The 22,846-nt window shown below is 39.1% G+C and overlaps 1 protein-coding gene across 8 annotated transcripts in view; it reads left to right on the forward strand.

Annotated features, from left to right (window-relative positions):
* Positions 1 to 485: 485 nt before the first annotated feature.
* Positions 486 to 22,846, forward strand: part of NPNT (nephronectin) — a 112,989-nt gene continuing 90,628 nt past the window's right edge. For 2 of the 8 annotated variants that reach the window (XM_020974751.2, XM_020974754.2), the window contains exons 1-2: positions 506 to 1,394; positions 4,371 to 4,471. In XM_020974751.2, coding sequence (XP_020830410.1) covers positions 1,324 to 1,394; positions 4,371 to 4,471 — 172 coding nt within the window. In that variant the 5' untranslated portion in view covers positions 506 to 1,323. Of the gene's footprint in view, positions 1,395 to 4,370; positions 4,472 to 22,846 lie in introns of all 8 variants that reach the window. The other 6 variants (XM_078148984.1, XM_020974750.2, XM_020974752.2 and 3 more) reach the window with 6 other exon arrangements.

A 22,846-nucleotide genomic window follows, 5' to 3' on the forward strand; every position in this document is an offset into this window, starting at 1 on the left:
CTTGTTTTGCTCACAGAAAATAACTTGAAATCAAAGTCATTTGTGTTGAAATCATTTATTTTCTTATTCACAGGGAAAATTCCTCTTCTTAGACAAAATGAGAGATAAGGAAGGTAAAATTATCCAGCAACAGGTTTTTTTTTCAGATTTTGCAAAGTCTTGGGAATCTCAAAACACTTGTTTTTGTTTTTTAATTTACAGAAACATTCCAAATGAAATAGAGTTTCTATTACTGCCTTTGGAATTTGTGAGATTATAGACTGTGTTTTGGTACTTTTTGAATGGGGGGGAATATGGAAATCTTCCACCCTTTCAATAATAAAATGATAATGAAGATGCTACACGATTCATCTTTGGTCAGTATGTGCCCCTGGCAGGAAGAGATACTCTCGTCCAGTCTTCTTCATGTACATGAAGCTAAGTTGAACAAGCTCAAAACAATCCAATAGGACGGTACTCAAACCTCTATTAGAAGGCTTGGTATTTTATTTCCTTTGGGAGAAAAAATGAGCCAAGCCATAGCCCGGGGATAAGCGACTCCTGGAATATGCTCTCGCCGGTTCTGTTCAAGTCATGCAGACTTGAATGCATTCCCCGGATCCGCATTTTCGCCTGCTGATCCTGCTTTCTCCAAGACACACCCCTCCCGACTAGAACTCACCTGCACCAACCCCTTCTTCCAGGCTGTGCATACGGCGCATACCTCTCCCTGCTACTTGGCGGCTCCCCTCCCCTTCCTGGCTCACCATTAGCTTCAGCTTCCTCCTCATTTCATTAGGCTTCCACCTTTGCTTCCCATGTCCCAGTAGTTCACTCTCCCTGACCCCCTCAGTCCCCTGCAGAGCTTCCTCGCGCTCTGGGCTCTCCCGGAGATCCTGTGCGTGCTCCCCCTCGTTCTGAGCTCTCGGGGAGCAGGGAAGGAGGCCAGGCACACGCGTCGGCTCGCGCCCTTCCCCGCCCCTGTGGCGGCTCGTCTGCCCTCTCTCTCCTTATCCCTCCCTCCTTCTTTCCCTCCCCCCCTGCAGCGCCTCCCTCTCTCCAGGAGAGAACCGTAGAGGGGCTGCGGGCGCCTGGCCAGAGCGGTTCAGGCTGCTCTCCTCCACGCTTCTGTCCCCCGAGCTCCAGTAGCTGCGGGAGGGGGACCCCTTGCAGTTGGCAGCTTGGAGAGGGAGAAGGGCTGAGGAAAGAGCGTGCGTTTCTCGGCGGCCCCGCCAACTGTCAGCTCTGCTCCTCCCCTCCAACCTGTTCCCCTCGCTGCCGCTGCTGCTGCTGCTACCTCCTCTGCGTTGCTCTAGCCCCAACTAGTCTACACTCTCTCCAGACATGGATTTACTCCTGGCACTGGTGTTCGCGTCTTCGCTCTACCTGGAGGCTGCGTCGGAGTTCAATGGAAGGTAAGCCGAACCCCGTGGAAGGGAACGGCAGCTTTCAGGAGGCAGGGGACTGGGGCTGGGGGAGAAGTGTTTCTCGGCTCTCCACTTGGGTCAAGGAGACGTTTGTTAAAGCCTTGGCTGAGGTCGAGACCTGGTACAGACCCGAGCTGGGGAAAGAGAAATCCATGAAGTACCTTGTGGTAGTTTGCAAGCCTTTCTCACCAAAAGGACTGAAGGAACGAGACAGCCACCTGTGCGGGGCAAATAACTTGGTGGTCGGGTGGCGGCCGCGGGCTGCAAGGCGTCCGACCCTCCCTCGGTTACATCTCTTCCCCCGCCCCCATTTGGGAGAGGGGGAGAGATTATTGGCGAGGAAAGATCCCAGCCTGTGAGCTCTAACTAAAAAAAAAAGCCTATGCTTTCATCTCCTGTGTATGGGAGCGTTCCGAACAAGTAGATGCATCCCGGACCGTCTCGCTTCCCTAGGTCGCTAGTCTACTTTTCACGACTCTGTACCGTGCGAAGGGGAAACTTCTGAGTAGCCCCCAGTAAATCCCTCCCTGGCACTGTCAGAGTCCCAGGTACACTCGGACTAGCGGGGGAAGAGCCTGAGGGCTCTGGTGAAGATGCCGCGCTCTCTGGCCCTCTTTCTCCTCTTCTGGAGAGTTGGAGGCTGAAAGCATGTCCCGAAAATATGGGAGAAGGGACACTGTCTCCCTGGGGGAAAGAACCAGGGGTATGAGGTTGGGGCCGGGGAGTGTGTGTTGTGTACTTGAATAATGCGTGTTGCACCTAACAGGGACCCGACATCTGCGTGCTTTGACAGGTTTGAACAACTCTCCTCAGGCCGCGCGCTGTCACTCAGCTGGGGCGCACTGCTTCCTGCAGGCTGCGCCCTCCCTCCAGCGGGTCGGGAACAGCTGTCGGGCTCGCCCGCAGTTGAAGCCGCCGGGGAGCCCCTTCTTGACAGGGCCCGATCGGCGTGTGTTTGTGCGCGCGCCTAGTTAACTCCGGACAGCCGGCGAACAGATTAAGCCGCTGCTTGGATCTGTATTCCAGGTGAATCAGCTAAGGGTGTCTGGCGCCCTGGGCGCCTCTGAGAGGGTCACAGCCTCAGGGCTCCTCTTCTTAGGCTGGTTTAGCTGCTCCTGGAATTTGAACCCCGCCTCTTTACCCCCTTCCCTGCTTGCCCCCTAAAGAAACACTCCACACCTGGTTTACCTGTGCAGTCTTGGAAGGAACCTGTCACGCTGGGTTTGCTTTCTTGCTCCTACCGAGAAAGGAGGCGGACTGGGGTGGGGGTGGGGGTAGTTCAGAAGACTTGAAGGAAAAAAAAAGTGCAGCCACTTGGTCTATATTCATGGCCTAGGGAAATAGAAAGTTTGGGGGACTTTTTGGTGGGACAGTAAAGCGAACATTTCTAGCAGTAGAAATAGACTAAATATCTTCGTTCTGTTTTACTCCGCGTCCAATATAGACAATTTCAATGCAGTTTTTACACTTCCGATTCCAGTTAGGAATTTATCAAATACATATGTGCATGAAATCTTATGGACCCTTTAAAAAAAAAATCAGAAATAGGCATGACCATATATATACTTATACATATATACATGTATATGTATATATCTGAAAATCCCTTAAGTTTAGCTGGAGAAACCATTAACAACAACAACAAAAAAGTGTCCAAAGGAAGAGTGTATATAAAATGAAAATCAATCAATGAGCTGTGGCCTTCTGTTAAGTGCCTACTGTGTATCCTTACCTGTCAAAATATGATGAAATATTTTCAGTTTATTATTTTTAGCTTTGTACTACTAATAATAGCATCTTATAATAGTACATGACAGTTAAGAGTTTAGAGTTTTTTTTAATAAAGCTCTTTCATGTTCCTTATCTCATCTGATCCTTAGAACAGCTGGGCCAGATAAAGGAAGGGAAGTGCCTAAGTGCTTTACAAATGTTATTATCTCATTTGGTCCTCACAACCCTGGGAGGTACATACTGTTATTATCCCCCATTTTACAGTAGAGGAAACTGAGGCAGGCATAGGTTAAGTAACTCTGTCTCTCTTTCTCTGTGTCTGTCTGTCTGTCTGTCTGTCTCTCTCTCTCTCTCTCTCTCTCTCACACACACACACACACACACACACACACACACACAGTGTCTGAGGTTAGATTTGAACTCAGGTCTCCCTCACTCCAAGCCCTTTTGTAGAGAAGAAAACTGAGCCTCTTGGTTAGTAGATGGCTGGTAAGTAGGCAGAGCTAGGAAGACTCAAACTTAAGTCTTCAGACTCCTTTCCATTTATACTCTTAGGCAATCGTTCTACAACCTACTCTGTCACACTGCATAAAGGAAAACAGTAAAGATTATTGACAGAAAAGAGAATGTTCTGTTTCTTTCTAGCTAGTCAATTATCTCCAAGACAATTATGGTGAAAATTTTTGTAAACTTTTTTGTCTTGTTGCTAAGATTGAGCTTTTAAAAGGAATCTCTTCAAATCACTACTATCTTATTCTCACTATATCCAGGGTGGGGAAAGATAATCTTTCTTTTCTTCCCCCCCCCGCATTTATATAAGACAGAAAGTAAAGATTATTTTTATTCATTGCTTTGGCAGATTTATTATTGGTGTTTAATCGTTTATGTAGAATCAATCAAAGTCTTTAATTTTGTTTGTGATTGGTAATAGGTCATTAGGAACAAGGTTTAACCTATGACTTTGGGCACAGAGTATACAAGACTTTGTTTTAGCTTCTAGAGAGGGATTACCTCCTATTTGGAGTTTTTGCTGTGGGAGTTAGGTCATAATGAATATTACTGTGAAAGCAAGCTTAACTCTCATCCACCTGAAAGTTTGGTTTTTAAAATTTCCGTAGATGACAGGCTTGGCAGAGAGATATATGCTATATTATTTCTAAGAAATTCATGGAGCTATTTTTAATCTTCAAAATGTATTTATCTGGTTTTTCTTTTCTTCTTCCTTTTTCATAGGTGGCCCAGGCAAATAGTGTCCTCCATTGGACTATGCCGCTATGGCAGTAGAATTGATTGCTGCTGGGGCTGGGCTCGCCAGTCATGGGGACAGTGTCAGCGTGAGTATTGTCACCGCTGGGGCTTTTAGCCACCTGGGAGGAGGGGCTTTTCACAGTCATTAATGGCTTTCACTCTATACAGTGCTGGGCTTATTACTGAACAGGGCTTGGCACGTGCAGGTCTGATGTTTAAGTTTTCATGTACAGTCTCGGATTCCTTATCTTGCCCTTTCCCAACCTGACCTACCTTTGTTATGATGCCAATTCTGTTGTTCATAGAAAACCACCCAGGACTTCCCACTTAATTGTTTGTCCCTAATATTTCTAGCTTTTGCTTTCTCATCAAATTTGCTTCTCATTGCTCCAGGCTTCAAGATGGGGCAAGATAATGAGTCTAGACTGTATTTACATTAAATAAACCTTGAACCTGATGATTATGATACAGTATTTGCCTCAGCTGCTGTGTAATGTAAGGTGGCACATTTAGGAAAAAAACAAAAACAAAAACAACCATGTTCTTGAAGCCATGCAGTACAATCTGAATGGCTCACCCAACACAAATCAAATTTCATAGCAACTAAAAGAAATACCAATTCCAAGTTAATTCTATACTGTTAAATCAAAGCCATCTAATCTGTGTCTAGTCAAGATATTGGTTTCCCTTTTTCCATGATCATAAAAAAAATTATAGAAAGGTCAAATTTAAGATTATATCACACAAGCTGAGGAAGATCAAATTCAGGATTACAACATTATTCCTTTAATGTAAAATTTTTAAAGCTAGGAATCCCCACTCCATAAACCAAGCTATCTAAATGATGATCACAGAATTGTTCACCTGAGCACAGGGATCCCTAGACTATCTCCAAGACTTAAGAGGACTGGATTGGGCATGCCAACCCTGGAAATTTGTCAATGCCAGATTAGCATTTGGTAGCAAATGTGCTCTGTAGCTATAATTCAGAAGACAGATCAGTTAAAGGACTGAAAAGCAAGGAGGCCAGAATTAGAAAGGAAGGATCCCTTCTTAGAGGTATAGTGACAGTGAAGTATTAAAGCAAACTTTGTGCACAAAAGCTAGGTGTTTCCATAGCAATTTTAAGCTCTGGGATGGTTTCAACTTCGTGCCTTTATTAAGTCTTAGTGGAGAGAGACTGTGATGAGGCTTACTCATGCTGATGAGACTACTTATTTAGGCTTATTTTGTAGTATATTCAGGATATTTAAAGAGTAGGTGTGGCAAAGCAGTAATAATATTATGCCTTATCAACATGAAATAGAGGGGATGGTGACCGAAACAGAGAAAGGTGCTGGGGGATGTTTTGTGGCCTTCTAGCATAGGGCCAGATAAGAAAACTTCTTCTGCAAGGCTCTAACTCAGAGATGTTGACCTCAGAGGCACCCTATTTTGGCAAGAGGAGGGAGAGGGTGCTGGCAGCAACAAACTCTCCCTCTATTCCTGGGTGGCCAGCTGGTGCAGTTTCTCTCAAGGGGTGGCAATGATTTCCTGTTGCCCTGCTGATAGCTCCATTTCCAGGGAACTTCCATTGTGAATCCCAGTGGCAAATTGGATGAATATAGTTCCTCAGCTCCACCCAGAATAAGCAGCCACATTGGCAGGATGCCCAGGAGCAGGAGGGGAGAGAGCCTTACTCTGAGGCAGAGCGCCAGTGGGAAAGCAGAGGAGTTAGGAGTACATGTCGCTTTAGCTAAAATGTGCTGTTGGAGCATTCTAAGTGGAGAATGCCATGTGCCCCTTGTAGGGCTACCACATCCACAACAGAATGCCAGAGGTGGCATCTCCAGCTGTTCTACAATTCTTCTTTCCAATGTCCCTTTTCCCCTAACTTAGAATTTCTGCACTTGAATTATTTTCAAAGTCCTGTAACAATCACAATGACAATGTAAAGTTGAAGAATCCATGCTGGTTTTGAGCAAGTCTTTCTGTGATAATATTCTTAACAGCTATTGGGGACATGATAGCCCCTTATAAAAAAAATCTTTAGGAGCAGTCAGAAATTATATTCTAATTTTTATTAATTTTTCCATTGGAGATGTTAAAAAATTAGTCCTAAACAAGTTATCATAAGTATCATAGTAATGTAAGTTTGAGCTGGTGTTCCTCTGAGGTGCACCGTTAAGTAACAATCCATCACATGTCATGTTCTGGATGTCTGCCACATCTTCAGCTACAGTCTGCTCAGTATCTCTTCCATCCCTTTTGAAGTATTAGAAAAATGTCTGAGAGTAAGAATGTGGGTGGCCCACAAAAATAGCTGTAAGACCCTATCATGGTGCTAGGTAAATGGGTACAATTGGACTTCCACACCTTTTCATCCTCCATCCTTGTTCAGTTGCATGTGCATATATTTATTATCTTGATATTAGAGAACACAGTAATTTGTTCTACCTATTGATTAAAGAATTAAGAACATTGCTTTGAATATGAAACCCTTATGTAGCAATAATAATAGCCAGCATTTATGTAGTGCTATAAGGTTTGGAAAGCAGTTTATAAATATTATCTTATTTGATCCTCACAACAACCCTGGGATGTAAGTGCTATTATTATCCCCATTTTACGAAGGAGGAAACTGAGGCTAAGCGGGCTTCAGAGACTTGCCTGGTATCACACAGCTAAGTGGCTGAGGCCGGATTTGAACTTGGGTCTTCCTGATTTCATGTCTACTGCAGAGAGAAATAATTGTAGAAACTCAAGATATTGTAATATCTAGTACTTTTCACATTAAGGAATTATTCTTTTTTAAATGAGGCTCCAGTCATCTGTGAGTATTCCCTCCTACAGTGCAATTAGATCATAATTCATCTATGCCGATCTGTCCTGTTTGACTCTTCCATTCCTTTTTATAAATTCACTCTGTGGAGTCCATCCAAAGAGTTGTTGACTTTCCTCACATCTTTTGACATGATGGGGATAAAAGTGAATTATAGGCTTGTAGTTGTTAGAAGGGACCTTAGAAGCCATGAATCCAGTACCATCATTTTCACAGATAAGGAAATTTAACCAAGGTCACATAACGAATAAATAACTGAGGCAGCCACTTTCTTTGTTTGTTCACCCATTTCTCCTATGACATCCTTCATATCACTTCTTCCCTGTCCTTCCTTGTAATATTCTTCCAGCTCATAGACCATGCTGGGTTTTTCCGTTGCCCTTTGGGTGATTCTCAACTTTACTTCTTTCAAAGACTGTCATGCTCTTGACTGTTTTCATACTTTGCAGAGTCTTTCTTTTTTCACCCTTTCTCTCATTATTCATTTTACTTACATACTTGGACTTACTAGAAGAGGGAAGCACATTTTCAAGTGTGACCTTCCTCTTATTATTCTTTCTGCCTCTCAGAGCAAAAATCATGTTTCTAGATGTATACACATACATATTCATAGCTCAAAATAATTATGAACCATATGTAACCTAGGATTTAAGCTCATGGAATTTTGCTTCACTGAAAATTAAGTTTATGTTACCAGGAAGCAAAGTTAGCGAAGACCAGGATTATGTCCACTCTCAGAACTCTCTGGGCATGACAACTTTTCTTGTTTCTTTTGAAAAACATAAAATTGCTCTGAGATTTGCTGGATTGCTGCCATAGAATAAAACCACTCTTGAAGAAAGAAGGGCCAAGTAGTTCCTCCTTGGGTCTACTGGCAGCATTTAAAATGACAGGGTGGTTTAGCTTTTTTTTTTTAAACGAGTGGAGATTGATTTTGTTTCATCTGTGGTTTCTTTAAGAATCCCATGCATTTCTTGTACATTCAAAACTAGAGCATAACCACACTCACTGTCCCATATGAGGATGCTAGAGTATTAGTTGGAAGCTTCCCACTATATTTTTATGTGTTTCATAATTATGTGGGGACCCTACTTCTACAGAATTCCCACATGTAGCTTTGTGAATGTTCTGATTTGTTAGAACAATCAAATATGTAGAGAGTTGGAGAATACTCTGTTTGAATAGAATAGAGCCTAATAGTGAAGAACACTGGATTGTCAATTAGGTATCCTCGATTTTAGTTGAAACTTGGAATTCACTTGACTTTTAAATTTGCCATCTATAAGAAGGAGCAAAGTGGGTATTACAAAGGGTGCTGGGGAGTCAGGGAGTCTTGAATTCAAATTCTGCCTCAGATACTCTGGGCAAGTCACTTAGGCTTTCTTAGCCTCATTTTCCTCATCTGTAAAATGGGAGTAATAATAACGCATACCTGGTAGGGTTGTTGTGAGGATCAAATGAGGTTACACATGTAAAGCATTTTGCATGCCTTAGAGAACTGCATAAATGCTGGCTAGGTAGTCTACTTCTGGCCATCTCAAAGGAAGCTTATCAAAAAAAAATCTGTGAAAATCATTTAAATTTTATATAGTCCTTCAGAAAGTTCAAAGCATTACCACAGTTAGTAATGGGAAATTTACTTATAATAGTTAATAATATTTACAATAGTTGTCTTATAATAGTTAAATGTGGGAAAATGGCAGAGATTAGGAAATTCAGTTCTTAAAAAAAATTTTTTTAAAGTGAGAGTTTCTAAATTTCAGCCAACTAAGGATGTGCTTATAAGGAAGAGAGGAAGTTTGAGTGCCAAGGTCACTCTATGGAAGACGCCCTTGTTCTTTTTTCTCAAAATAGAAATCCAAAAAATCACTAGCTGGAGTGCTCAGAACACTCTAATGGGCCCTGATGCTTTTATGAATAGATATTGGTTGGACATTACTGAGACCTTTCTTTAGATCTCAGAATTGAGAGTTATATGTGACAAGTAAACATATCACGTGTTATTTTTAAGTTGCTAACATGCTGTCTCACATTTGTTGTGTCCTGTTCTGTAATTCAGGGGTTCTTAAGTACTTTGTGTGTCTGGACCCCTTTGGCAATCTGATGAAGCCCATGGACCCCTTCTCAGAATTATGTTTTAAAATGCATAAAACAGAATGCCTAGAACTACAAATGAAATCAGTTATTTTGAAATATATTTATAAAATTTTTTTAATGAGTTTGTGGATCCCAGGCTAAAAATCTCTCCTATAGAGGGAAATGGAAGCAACTTAGCGAACAAGATATCAAAGTTGCTAAGAATAATTTTCCTTATGACCACATCCAATCAGAGTTCACATTCAGCCCAGAAGCCTCCCTTCCATCATTTTGTCAGGCCCAAGAAGCAAGCAGAGAAAAGAAAGGATCAGAAGGGTACTAGAGCAGACGTTAGAGCTATATCATGTTTCCTGCCCACACCTCTTTCCTAATATAATATCATTGCCTCGCCTGCCACAGAACACACAACCTTTTGCAGGGACAGACAGATCATGCACTGAAAAGGCAAAAAGGGACCACCTTTCCTCTGTCTCTCCTGTTATTTGGTTTCTATTTGTGTTCTTGACTCATAAGTGATAAGAAGAAATGGTGCATTAAATATATATAATTATCAAATTGGCTGAAGATTCTCATTCATTAAATATTAGAGCAGCTTTTATTGTAGAGAAAACCTTGGGAAGTTTATCACAGAATAGAATAATAGAGTTTGGGAGCTGCATGAGACCATGGTGATCATCTAATCCCAACTTGTTAATCTTATAAATGAGGAAATTAAAGTTTAGAAAGAGAAATGATTTGTCCAAGGTCAAACAAAGAGTCCTAGAGTAAAGCCACTTGGGGGATGCACTAAATATGCAGCTGCTTAAGTAGTTTCAACTGATGGTCACAAAATATTCTTGCTTCCTAATTTGTACCATTTCTCTGCTTTTAAAGCTTTTCAGTATCTTAATAAATAGTCCATTTTAACCGTATTAGCATTTGCTCTGCTTCTTTGAAGCTAATGGAGATCTCAGGCCAAAGTTATTCATTCATACTAGAGGAAATGGATTTAAAGCCTGGCTTTTAGGATGATCTATAAGTTAAGGGATTTCTCTGGAAAACATGCAGAATACTTAGGTCTTATGTTTTCTTATACTAATCCCTGACCACAGTATTTTTGCTCACAAGTCTGGCTGTGTATGTGGTAGCAATTCTGTATAAGAAAGCATTGTACAAATGTGAAAACACGTGCACATGCAGGCGCGCACACACACACACACACACACTCACACTCACCCCACGTGAATCTGGCTCCAGGTTTCAACAGAACTATTCACTTTCTAGATTTTGGCTGACAGTAAGCAATTTGTGGTTTCCAAAGGAAATTATATGAAATAGGGTGGTTTGTATCATTTCTTCACAAGACAAGGTAAAATGTAGGTTTGTTTGTGTTTCACTTGGAGATTTTGAGTTGACATAAGACCTAAACATAGAATGAATCTTTTTTCCCTAAGGTTCTTTTCTCCCCTCCCCTCTAAAAAACTAACCCAAACTTTGCATGAAAATTCTCTAAATCAGAAACTTCTGGTTTTTTGTCACTAGGATTGTAGGTCATAGATCTAGAGCTAGAAATGGGTTACTCATTGTACTTCCCTCATTTTACAGATAAGGAAACTGAGGCCCTGTGACTCCAAGACAATCACTCTTTCCCACTCTACCACACTTTTTTATTTAGTTGTGTCCAACTCTTTGTGACCTCATTTGGTTTTTATTTGTTTGTTTGCTTTTTGGCAAAAATATTAGAATGGTTTGCTATTTCCTTCTCCAGCTCATTTTACAGATGAGGAACTGAGGCAAACAAGAGTAACTGTCTTGCCCAGGGTCACACAGCTCGTAAGTGTATGAGGCCTGATTTGAACTCACAAAGATGGTTCTTCCTGACTCTGGGCAGGCCCAGTACTCTAGCCACTGGCTTCCTAGATGCCCCACTAGCCCTCCACTAACCAACCTTAAGTTGATAAGAAGGCTACTGTAAAGCTGGTGCCAATGAATGAAACCGGTTGAAGTTTGGAAACATGTTGAAGCTATCTGAGAAAGGTTAATGTCATTAATATACATCCCAGCCAGGACCAGACCATCTCACAAATGGGCAGGCAACAAGCATTTATTAAGCACTTACTGTGTTCCAGGTGCTGTGCTAAATTCTGAGGCTATAAATACAAGCAACAACAACAAAAAAAAGCCTGCCCTTAAGAAGCAGATATTCTAAAGGAGGGAGCTGAAAAGCGCTGGGGTGGAAGTGGAGAGAAGGTACCCATATGGGGACAAAGGCCAGAGTCAGAAGGCTAGCTGGGAGAGGAATGAAGGATGGACTGCTTGAGTCCCTCCTTTAAATGGCAAGTTGGAAGGAACTAATCAAAAGGGACAGGGGGGCAGCATTGCCAAGGGGTGTTTCTGGGTGAGAAGAGAACAACAGGGATAAATAATTAACCTCATAAGGAGTAGTTTTAATTTCCAATTCAATTGCTAAAGACTCCTGCTTTAATATTGGATAGCTCTAAATAAATAAAACTATTTCAAATTTTCCAATCTCCAGTTGTACACTAGAAAAGCTGCGCGTGTGCTGGAGGCTGATTGTTAAGTTTTCAATGTGAGCATTTACACCTCAGAAATCCCCAAGGCTAAAAATCAGTGCTTCATTGATTGTTTTATTGCTTGTCTAGGTTTAAGAAAGTAAAAGAGAAAATGGTAATAATGCAAATTAAACTTAAAAGTGTGTCATTGATATATATATATATATATATATATGTATGTATATATGTATATATATATTTATGTGTATATATAATGTGTGTGTGTGTGTGTGTGTGTGTATATATATATATATATATATATATATATGTATTTATATAGGGTTTTTTTTCAAACTCTTACACATTTGCCAGTTCCAACCCCCACCCACCCCTGGCACTCAACAGACATTTTCATTTGATTAAAAACCAGCTTTATTTAAACTTATCAATTGGGGGGAAAAGAAAAACCAGAAGCTCAGTCCACAAAGTTTCTAATTCTCTGTAGATGATAAGGACTTAAAAGTTTTGAGCCTAGAATATCCTTTGGTTTGGTTTCAGGTTTTGATTTTTGGAAAACTTGTAAAAGTCATCACTTAGGACTTAGGATGCTATTTTTAGGAAAACTTCTTTGTTGAAAGATCACTCTTAGTTTTAAAAAAGCAAGTAAACAACAACAACAAAAATGGTGACCACTCTGAAGTTTGCCCATTTATCATTAGCAGCTGTAGTCACAGTTTTTGAAATAGTATTTAACCTTTCACAGCTGTTCTGATCTCTGGGGTAATCCTGATAAGCCTACATTCCGGAGCCCCATTAAAACCTGTTAATACACAGATGCTCCTAGTATTCTGTGCTCCAATTCTGAGAATGAAAATGTGAAATCCGGTCCTTTCTCAAGGATGGAGGTAAAGATCACTGCTGTAGTTGTGTGTGTGTGTGTGTGTGTGTGTGTGTGTGTGTGTGTGTGTGTGTGTGTGTGTGTGTGTGTGTGTGTGTATGGTGTTGTAGTGGTTTAGTGGACTAAGTCCTGGACAAGGAATCAGGATAACCCCCCCCCCGATGACACTACCTGTATAACCCTGAGCAGCTCACTTCCTTTCTCAGCCTCAGTTTCCTCATCTGTAAAATAGACATAATAATAGCACCAACCTCCAAGGATTTTTTGTGAGGATCAAATGAGAAAATACATGTAAAAGTACGTTGCAAGCCTCAATATTAAATAAATGCTAGCTGTTTTTATCATGGACCCCTTTGGCAGTCTGGTAAAGCTTATAGACCCCTTTTCGAAATAATATTTTAAATAAATCAATAAGATTATAATGAAACAAATTTAATTGAAATATTTTATAACATATAATTATTAATATATTTTCCCATTGTCAAATTTATCATTTATTTTTAACATTAAAATATTTGAGTTCTGAATTCTTTCCTTCCTACCCCTCCCCTACCAATTGTGAAGGCAAGAAATGTGATATCAGTTATACACGTGAAATCATGCAAAACATTTTCCATATTAGCCATGTTGCAAAAAAAAAAAAGGAAAAGAATTATGCTTGAATCTGCATTCAGACTCCATCAGTTTTTGGTGGATAGCATTTTTCATCATAAGTCCTTCAGAATTGTCTTGGATCATTATATTAATCAAAGTAGCTAAGTCTTTCACAGGTGATCATCATTCCAATATTGCCCTTACTGTTTACAATGATTTTCTGGTTCTGGTCACTTTATTTGCATCAGTCCATATAAGTCTTCTCATGATTTTTTCTGAAACCATCCCATTATCGTTTCTTAGAGCGCAATAGTATTCCATCACAATCATATATTACAATTTGTTCAGCCATTAGTTGATGGGCATCCCCTAAATTTCCAACTCTTTGCCACCAAAAAATGAGCTGCTATAAATATTTTTTGTGAATATAGGTCCTTTTCCTTTTTGTTTTTATGTCTTTGGGATACAGACCTACTAGTGGCATTGCTGGGTATGCACAGTTTTATAGCCTTTTGGACATAGTTCCAAATTGCTCTCCAGAATGCTTGGATCAGTTCACAACTCCATCAACAATGCATTAGTGTTCCAATTTTCCTACATCTTCAGCATTTATCATTTTCCTTTTCTGTCATATTAGCCAATCTAATGTGTGAAGTGGTATCTCAGAGTTGTATTGATTTGCATTTCTCTAATCAATAGAAATTTAGAGAATTTTTTCATATGACTATAGATAGCTTTGATTTCCTCTTCTGAAAACTACCATTTCATATCCTTTGATCATTTATCAATTGGGAATGCCACATGTTCTTATAAATTGGTCTTAATTCTGTTATATATTTGAGAAATGAGGCCTTTATTAGAGACACTTGCCATAAAATTCCCTCCCTCACCCCCCAGTTTTCTGCTTTCCTTCTAATCTTGGCTGCATTGATTTTGTTTGTGTAAAATATTTTTATATTAAAATAAAATATGAAATTGAAATATACTTATAAACAAAATTCTAAAAAGTAAGTTCATAGACCCCAGGTTAAAAACTCCTGTAGTGTAGACTATCTTAGAATCTCCCCTGCAGTGTGTGTGTGTGTGTGTGTGTGTATGTGTGTGTGTGTGTGTGTGTGTGTGTTTAGCACTAACCCTGAATCCCAAGGAACTGAATTTCTTTCTTAAGAATTTCCTTTTCTATATTAAAATTGGAACGTATTTTAAGCTATTACCCTCCTTAAAGAGATTAAGTACATCTTGTTCTTTGAAATCTTAAGTGGTCTTGGAATTGCAAAATAAAATTTTAGCCAGAAAACATGACGTTTTAGGCTGGTGGTCTTTGAGAATGGAGAATATAAATAGAATCAGAGAAATCTTAAAGAGGGAGGGATCTCAGAAGTCATATAGTTCTATGTCCTACCAGATATAACTAACTTCTTTGCAACATCCCTCACTTTTTAGTTCATATTTTCCCCCTGAATTTTATATAATTCAGTATCTACTCATTTTTAATGTCCACAAATGTTATAATTGATCCATGAAGATTTTGGGCCTCCCATGAAAGGATATAATCATACTCAACTAGGCAGCCAGGAGGAATAATGCAGAGTATTGTTGAGCTTGGAGTTAAGACCTGTGTTTGAATCCTACCTCAGACAATTATGAGCTGTATGACCCTGAGCAAGTCACTTAACCTTCTCTTAGCCTCTGTTTTCTTATCTGAAAAGTAGATATAATAATAGCACCTACCTCACAGAGTTATTGTGAGGAACAAATGAGATAATATAATGCAACACTTGGTAAACCTTAAAGCACTATAAAAATTCTATATATTAATATTTTTATTCCATTATTATTATCATTATTATCTCAAGATGGGAGATCAAATGAAAGGAAACAGTCCAGTTTCTATGAGGTTGGTTGTCAGATCTACCTGTCATCGGATGTGCCATTTCTTTTTTTAAAAGGTTATAATGTGACATTGCCAGATTCTTCCCAGTCTAAAGGAAGGGACCACACTCTGTATTTGCTGTGCAAAATGAAATCTTTTGAAAAGCTTCCAGAAACTCAGGTGTACATTTCCCTCCCTGTTATAGTGAGTGTAGTTGGCATTATTTCCTTTTGCTGCTCTTCGTCTCTCTATTAAATGTCTTTTGAATCAATTACTTAATGTGTAAGATGAGTAATGAAACAACATCCCTCAACAAAGTTCGGCTTTGTACTATATCCTCTAGAAAGAGCTGAGGAAAGAGACAGAAAAGATGTTGATTGGGCATCTCTGAGATTTGGCCCCATGGGATGAATTCTTTTGGCTACAGCTATTCCTGAACACAGTCTACTACAGTATGGAGGAGTGATGATTTATGTTGATGGAGGAGGCCTTCAGACCGATGAAATCCAAGATTTTAAAATATTAAAGAAAGATGATTTTTGAAGGACTTAATTTTTAAGAATTAATTGAAAAATTTCGCAGTGAATAGGGTCCTTTGAAAGGTACTTTCTAAACTCAATGACTGAAGTAATACTATAACGCTGGAACAGAGTAACAAGCCCAGAAGCAAACATGACAGAAACTACAGGAATTTCAGAGACTTTAAGGGAACCTCAATAGTATTTTGACCAAAAAACCAAAAATATGATGGTGTAATTTAGTTGCTGGATCAAATGAAACAGAATGCCTGTGTGAGAAAGGGAGGAGAAGGGGAACTGGTCTCTGGGAAGGACCTTCCTACATGGCCACTTGGCTTTATTAAGATGGAGAAACTGTCACTAGGGAAAGAGGAATACCACTTAAGTATTCTTAAAATGGCCATTCCCTTTATTGTGGTAGTGCTTATCAAGAATCCCACCTATTTTTGTGTTTTCAGCAGGCTACTGAGATCCCTCTGGCAGAGGGTGAGGAGTTAGCATCTTTTATCATTACCCATCTGCTTTCCTCTCCCCAATAGGACATCTGGCTGACATAGGATTGGATGAAATTTGTCTAATTGCCAGGCCCTTCCCCCACTTTTAGGGTTCCTACCCACAAGCTGTCCACCTGTCTCAAGGATGCTGTGTACGTATGACTTCCCTGCTAGTATTCACAAGTTCTTCCAGAAACTAATCCATGGATCATGTAGCATCTTAGCCAAAGAATACATTTTTGAAATTATACTTTACCTTGTTATTTCTTGTAGCCGTGACGTTAGTAGGAAAATTGTAGAAAATCTGATATTTCAATAAGTTAATTTGAAGCATTTAGAAATAACTAAATTATTTTAATTCCAAAATGTTTTTGAAATGCCATTTAAAAAAAGGAAGCTTTACTCCTTTCATTTATCTTTGTTCTCATCATCAACTATTAAAAAAAATTAAAAGCATTTTCAACAGAGTTATGATGCCTATTTGGTGATCAGTTATAGAGATGATCAAATGAGGTAAAATATGTAAAGTACTTTTCGAACCTTAACGTGCTATATAAATGTTAGCCATTATCATTATAACTTGTGAAATTACATTTTCCATAAATAGCCATAAATACTTATATACTTTTAGCAATGCAGGTCACCATTCCTTCATACCTTCATAAGGTTGTATGAATTACTATGGCAAAAAAAAGAAATGAAAAAAATCCTTCATCACCTTGGGGTCAACCTTCTGGTGATGTGTTGTATTTATACACATACACACATATTGCATTTATCTATGTATACATATATGTGTGTATATGTGTAGTACATATATACAATACATATAGATATTTTTATACACTGAAATAAACAGCTAGAAGTTTTTAAACTTCCACTAAGGTTCTGCTCAGTTGCCTCATTGTGGCATGGAGGTGGTCTTGAGTTCTCAAAGGTTATACCAATGGCCCATGACTAATAGACTACTGAGATGAAAAGTCCTCAAATATGAGCCTGGAAAGTCTTTTGATCAAAGACCAACCAGTCAGTCAATCAACAGATATTTATTAAATGCCCACTCTATGCCAAGCACTGTGATAGACATTGGGGATACAAAGACAAAGATGAAATAGCCTCTTCCATTCAATTGGGAGAAGTAACATATACATATTTAAGTACAACCAAATATATTGTTGTTGGTGTTCAGTTGTGTCCAACTCTACATGACCCTGTAGACTTTTGTCCAGGAGACTTTCTTAGCAAAGATACTGGAGTGGTTTGCCATTTCATTTTCCAACATATTATACAGGTGAGGAAACTGAGGCAAATAAAGGTTAAGTGGCCCAGGGTCACACAGCTAGTAAATATCTGAGGTCATATTTGAAGTCAGATCTTTCTGATTCCAAGCCTGGTGCTCTATCCATTGCCCCATCCAAATATATATATATATATATATATATATAAGATAATTAATTACACGGGAAGAAATGCTAAGAGTTGAAGGGATCAGAAATGGCCTCATGCTGGAGGCAACATTTAGTTTGAGTTTTGACAGAAACAAGGGATTCTCAGAGGAGGGAGTGAAGAAGGAGCCTAATCTAGGCATTGGCAACAGCCAGTACAAATGCATGGGGATGGAGCACCATTTGTGAGGAAAAGCAAATAGGTCAGTTTGTCTAGACCAAAGCATGTGGTGAAAGAGAGAAATAAAACTAAGACTAGAAGGAGGTACTGGAGTTTATTGAGTGGGGGAATAATATTGTCTGGCCTTTGTTTCTTAGGAATATTCCTTTGGCAGCCATGTGTAAGATAGAGAGGAGAAGGGGGAGATGAGTCAGGGAGACCAGTCAGAGGGCTATTGCATTAGTCCAAGCAGGAGGTAATAAGGACCTGAATTCAGGTGGCAGCTGGGCGAATTGAGGGAAGGGGCCCAGCCTAAGTTCAGAAAGGCATGTGACTATAAGTTAGCTACATTGAACTCTAGATGGAGAGAAGTCATGGACTCAAAGAATGGATCAAAGCATATATTCTGGGAGGGAGGTGGGGAGCAGGAGAGGGGACTTGGCTAATGTGGGAATTTGTTTTACTCATTGGTTTTGTTTTCCTTGCTTTCTCAACGTGTGGGAGAGGTGGCTGTAGGAGGGAGAGAATTCAGAACTGAAAATAAAATAAAATGGAATTTTTAAAAATGAGAACAGAAGGTTCATTACCAGTTAGTGAATTACTTTGATGGAAGAAATTCACACAGACCATCTACTAAGACATGAAGGGATTATAATATGTGTGAAGGAAATATCTGCATGGATGAAATCATGGTTATTTTGAAGTATTAAGTAAATATATAGAAGAGAAATCATGGATGACAACTGGAATACAGCTTCCAGATCAATAAATTCTAATTGACGATTCTTCAGAGAAGACCTTAATATAAGTCCATGGAATTATATTAATAAGTCCCATAGGATTTCTTTTAAAATCCTTGTGTTATTTTAAAAAATAACTTGCTATGATCTTTTTATAAGTGTATATTTTAACATATAACAATAACTAATAGGGGGAGAGGATAGACCTGTGATTTCATTGATTAAAGAAAACTCCTGGATGAGGAAACTCCTGCTATTAATGCAGGTTGGCATCTTCTCCACAGCTTAGTGTCTTAGAAAATTGCATAGAGTACAGAGAGGTTAACTGATTTGCCCAGGGTCACATAACTATTACATGTCAGAGGACAGACTAGAACTCACGTCTTTCTGGTTCTAAGGCCACCTTTCTATCTATTTTGGCATGATACCTTTCACAAACATAATAGTTGCTAATAATTTTTTTTCAATAAAATTTTAAAATTTTATAAGCATTTATTTTCTCTCCTTCTGCCTGCCCCTCCTAGTTGAAAGATTAAAAAAACCCCCAAAAACCTCACAACGATACACATAGCCCAGCAAAACAAATTCTCACATTTCCCATATTCAATCATTTATGTTTCATTCTGCTTTTTCAAGTTCATCTCCTCTCTGATGGATGGTGGGAAGTAGCATGCTTCATTTCTGGTCCTTTGGAATCATGGCTTATCATTCATTGCATTATTCAGAGTTCCAGAGTCCTTCTAAGCTGTTTTTTTTTTATAATGTCATTTTATATAAATTGTTCTCCTCATTCTGTTCACTTCAATCATTGAAGTCTTCACAGTTTCCTCTGAAACTGTCCATTTTATCATGTCATATGTCACAGAAATATTCCCTTACATTCATATGCTACAATAGCCATTCCCTAATAGGTGGGCACCACTTCAGTTTCCAGTTCTTTACCTGCGAAAAGAGCTGCTATAGACATTTTTGTAATTGCGGGTCCTTTTCCCCTTTCTTTGTTTTTGTTTTTGCTTTGTTATTTTGTTTTGGTTTTGCATTTAGGCCTAATAGTTGTATTGCTAGGTCAAAGGGCATGTGCAGCTTAATAATTTAGAGGGCACAATTCCACGCTTCTTTCTAGAGTGGCTGGACAAATTCACAGCTCCACTAATAGTGTATTTGTGTGCCTGTTTTCCTAAAGTACCTCCAGCTTCAGAGTTACTTTAATTTGGGTCTTTATAATTATTAATGTTTTGGAGCATTTTTTCAGGTGGTTGATAATAGCTTGGATTTCTTCCTTTGAAAACTGCCAGTTTATATCCTTTGACTATTGATTAAAGAATTGCTCTAATACTTTTTTTAATGGCTCTCATAGTTATAAATTTGAATGAGTTTCTTGTATATCATGGATATGAGACCTTTATCAGAGAAACTGGCTGCAAAGATTTTTTCTCCAGTTTGTTGTTTCACTTCTAATTTTAACTGCATTGGTTTTTTTTTTGTGCAAAAAGTTATCTTCTCTGATCCTCTCTACCCTTTCAGTCATGAACTCTTTCCCTATCCATAGATCAAAAAGATAATTTCTTCCTTCCTCCTCTAAATTGCTTATGATGCCAACTTTTTAGGCCCAAGTCATGAATCCATTCGGAGCTTATCTTGGTGTCTAGTGTTAGATGCTGGTCATAATTTTTCCTAGACAGTTTTCCAGTTTTCATTGCAATTTTTTTTTTATCACATACTGAGTCCTTACCCCAGTAACTAAGGTTGTTAGGTTTATGTAATTCGATGCTACTGTGTCTCTTTACTTCTGCATAATTGGGCAATCTAATCTGTTCCATTGATTGATCTCTCTATATTTTAACTAATATACCACTTATTTTTTAAAATGAACAGAAAAGACTATGTTATAAAAAAATGTGTGCCATGCAGATGCAGATATCATTTTCAAATGCTGACAATCATATAGTTATATTTTATATATCATTTAATATATCAAAATGCAATAACTAAAAATCAACAGTCCTAAACATTTACCATGTCTACATCCCATTCAGTCAACTGAATGGTCTTTATCGTCAATGACGATGGAGTAAACAATTTATCAGTATTTCAGTTGGTCTGTGATCTAATCGATGTTCATTCTCACTTCATTGGTACAGTTTACATCCCATCTATCCCAATCCTTTTCAACCTCTATGGCTGTTGTCCATTTCCTCCCATAAATCCTCTATAGATGTACTCAATGTCCTAGGAGCCTGACTCCTAGCAGAAATGTCTCTTAACATTGTGTGGATACCATTGCAATGTGCAAATTTTCGTCCTCTTATGGCAAACTACATAAACAGCCTATCCTCTTTTTGAGTCACACATCTCTTTGATGATACTTTTGCACGTAGTTCTCCTCTGGCAATATGCTGTGGTCTATTTTTGCCCACCACACATCTTTCCATTGCCCCTTAGATCACCTGCCACTTTGTTGCTTTGAAGATTGTGGTATCTGATGATTCACAGCTAAATAGTATCAGCCAAGTAACACTGGTGTTAAAAAGACGGGCTTCTATTTCAGGGAGCGATTTGAAAGGGCTGTATCATTTCCCAACCACAGCCTTGCTCTCATTTCCTTATTGAATTCTGGGACCATAGACCATCTATGCCAAATAGCTGTCCAATATGTCACAAAATCTTAATTTTGGGAGAGGCGTCAGAGGCCAATTAATCCAATTCATGCGTGAACAAGCCATTACAACAAGCTGGGCAAAAGGTCATTCAGGGATTAGGAGCCCACTACTTCCTACTTCCAGTTCCCCTTCAGATGACTCTAGTGTGGAGTTTTGTCCCCCACTTATGTCAAGCTCTAATTTTTCTTCTTTATACCTTCTACTATTTCGTTTACTTCAGTTCCACCCTCTGGGTCCAAGCAGAAGAAGCTCAATCTCTCAACAATTGTCATGTCCTCCTTATCCTGCTCCTCTCCAGGTTAAACAGACTCAGTTCCTTCCACTGTGCCTCACATGGCATCCACTAAAAAGCCCTCGGTATCCTAGTTATCTTCCTCTGGCTAGCCTCTAGGTTATCATCATCCATCCTAAAATATGGCACCCTAGCACTGAATGGAATAGTCTTGATGTGTTTTGACCAGACACCCTCCCTAGTCCTAGACCTCATATTTCTTTTAATGAAGCCTAAGATCTCGTTACTTTTTTTTGACTGCCATATCATCCTGCTGATTGACATTGTGCTTTCACCTTTGTCAGATGAACTACTGTGTAGCCAACACCTCTCCCATCTCAAATTTGCAAAGTTGATATTCTGAAACTAGGTGCAAGATTCATTAGTGAAGGTTTGGGATTTTGAATTATTGGACTATACTGTTATCTAGCTCATATCTCTCCATCCTTTCCATAAGAATACAATGAGAGCTTTTTTGCCAAATTCTTTGTGAAAATATAAGTAAATAATAGCTACAACATTATACTAATCTGGTATGATCAGTCTATCAAAAAAAGGAACAAGGTCATTCTGACATGACCGTTTCTTGAAAGGGTTCAGACTGTTTCTTTTTGATCACTGCTTCCTCTTCTAGAAGTCCACTAACAATCTTTTTTTTTTAAACAGTATTTTATGTTTTTCCATTTGCATGTCAAGACAATTTTTAGCATTCATTTTTACAAGATTTTGAGTTCCAAATTTTTCTCCCTCTCTCCCCTCTCCTCTTCCAAAAATGGTAGGCATTTGATATAGGATATACATGTGCTATCATGTGCAACATATTTCCATATTAGTCACAGTTGTGAAAGAAGAAACAGATCAAAAGAAAAAAAACACAAAAAAGAATAAAGTAAGTGAAAATCAATCTGCATTTAGAGTCCAGAGTCAGTTCTTTATCTAGATGTGGATAGCATTTTCCTTCCTGAGTCCTTTGTATTTGTCTTGGATCATTGTGTTGCTGAGAAGAGCTGAGTCATTCATAGTTGATCATCACACGGTGTTGCTGATACACACCAGTTCATACATGTCTTCCCAGGTTTTTCTGAAATTTGCCTGCTCATAATTTCTTATTGCACGATAGAGAGCTATCTCCAGTCATCCTGATCTATATCTTGCCACTGGACCCAGATGGCTCTGGAGGAGAAAGTGAGGCTGGTGACTTTGCACAGCCCTTCCTTACTGAAATCCAATTCATTTGCAAGTTATGGCCTCACTTTCTTGATGGCATGGTCTTCTTCAAGAACGAAGGACAAGCAACTACAACAGCAATAATTATACAATAGTATTCCATTATGTTCATATATCACTGCTTGTTCAGCCATTCCCCAATTGATGGGCATCCCCGTCCAGTATTTTGCC

This window comes from Phascolarctos cinereus, unplaced genomic scaffold (assembly GCF_003287225.1).
Source record: "Phascolarctos cinereus isolate Bilbo 61053 unplaced genomic scaffold, phaCin_HiC Scaffold_9;HRSCAF=440, whole genome shotgun sequence".
Classification (NCBI taxonomy): domain Eukaryota; kingdom Metazoa; phylum Chordata; class Mammalia; order Diprotodontia; family Phascolarctidae; genus Phascolarctos; species Phascolarctos cinereus.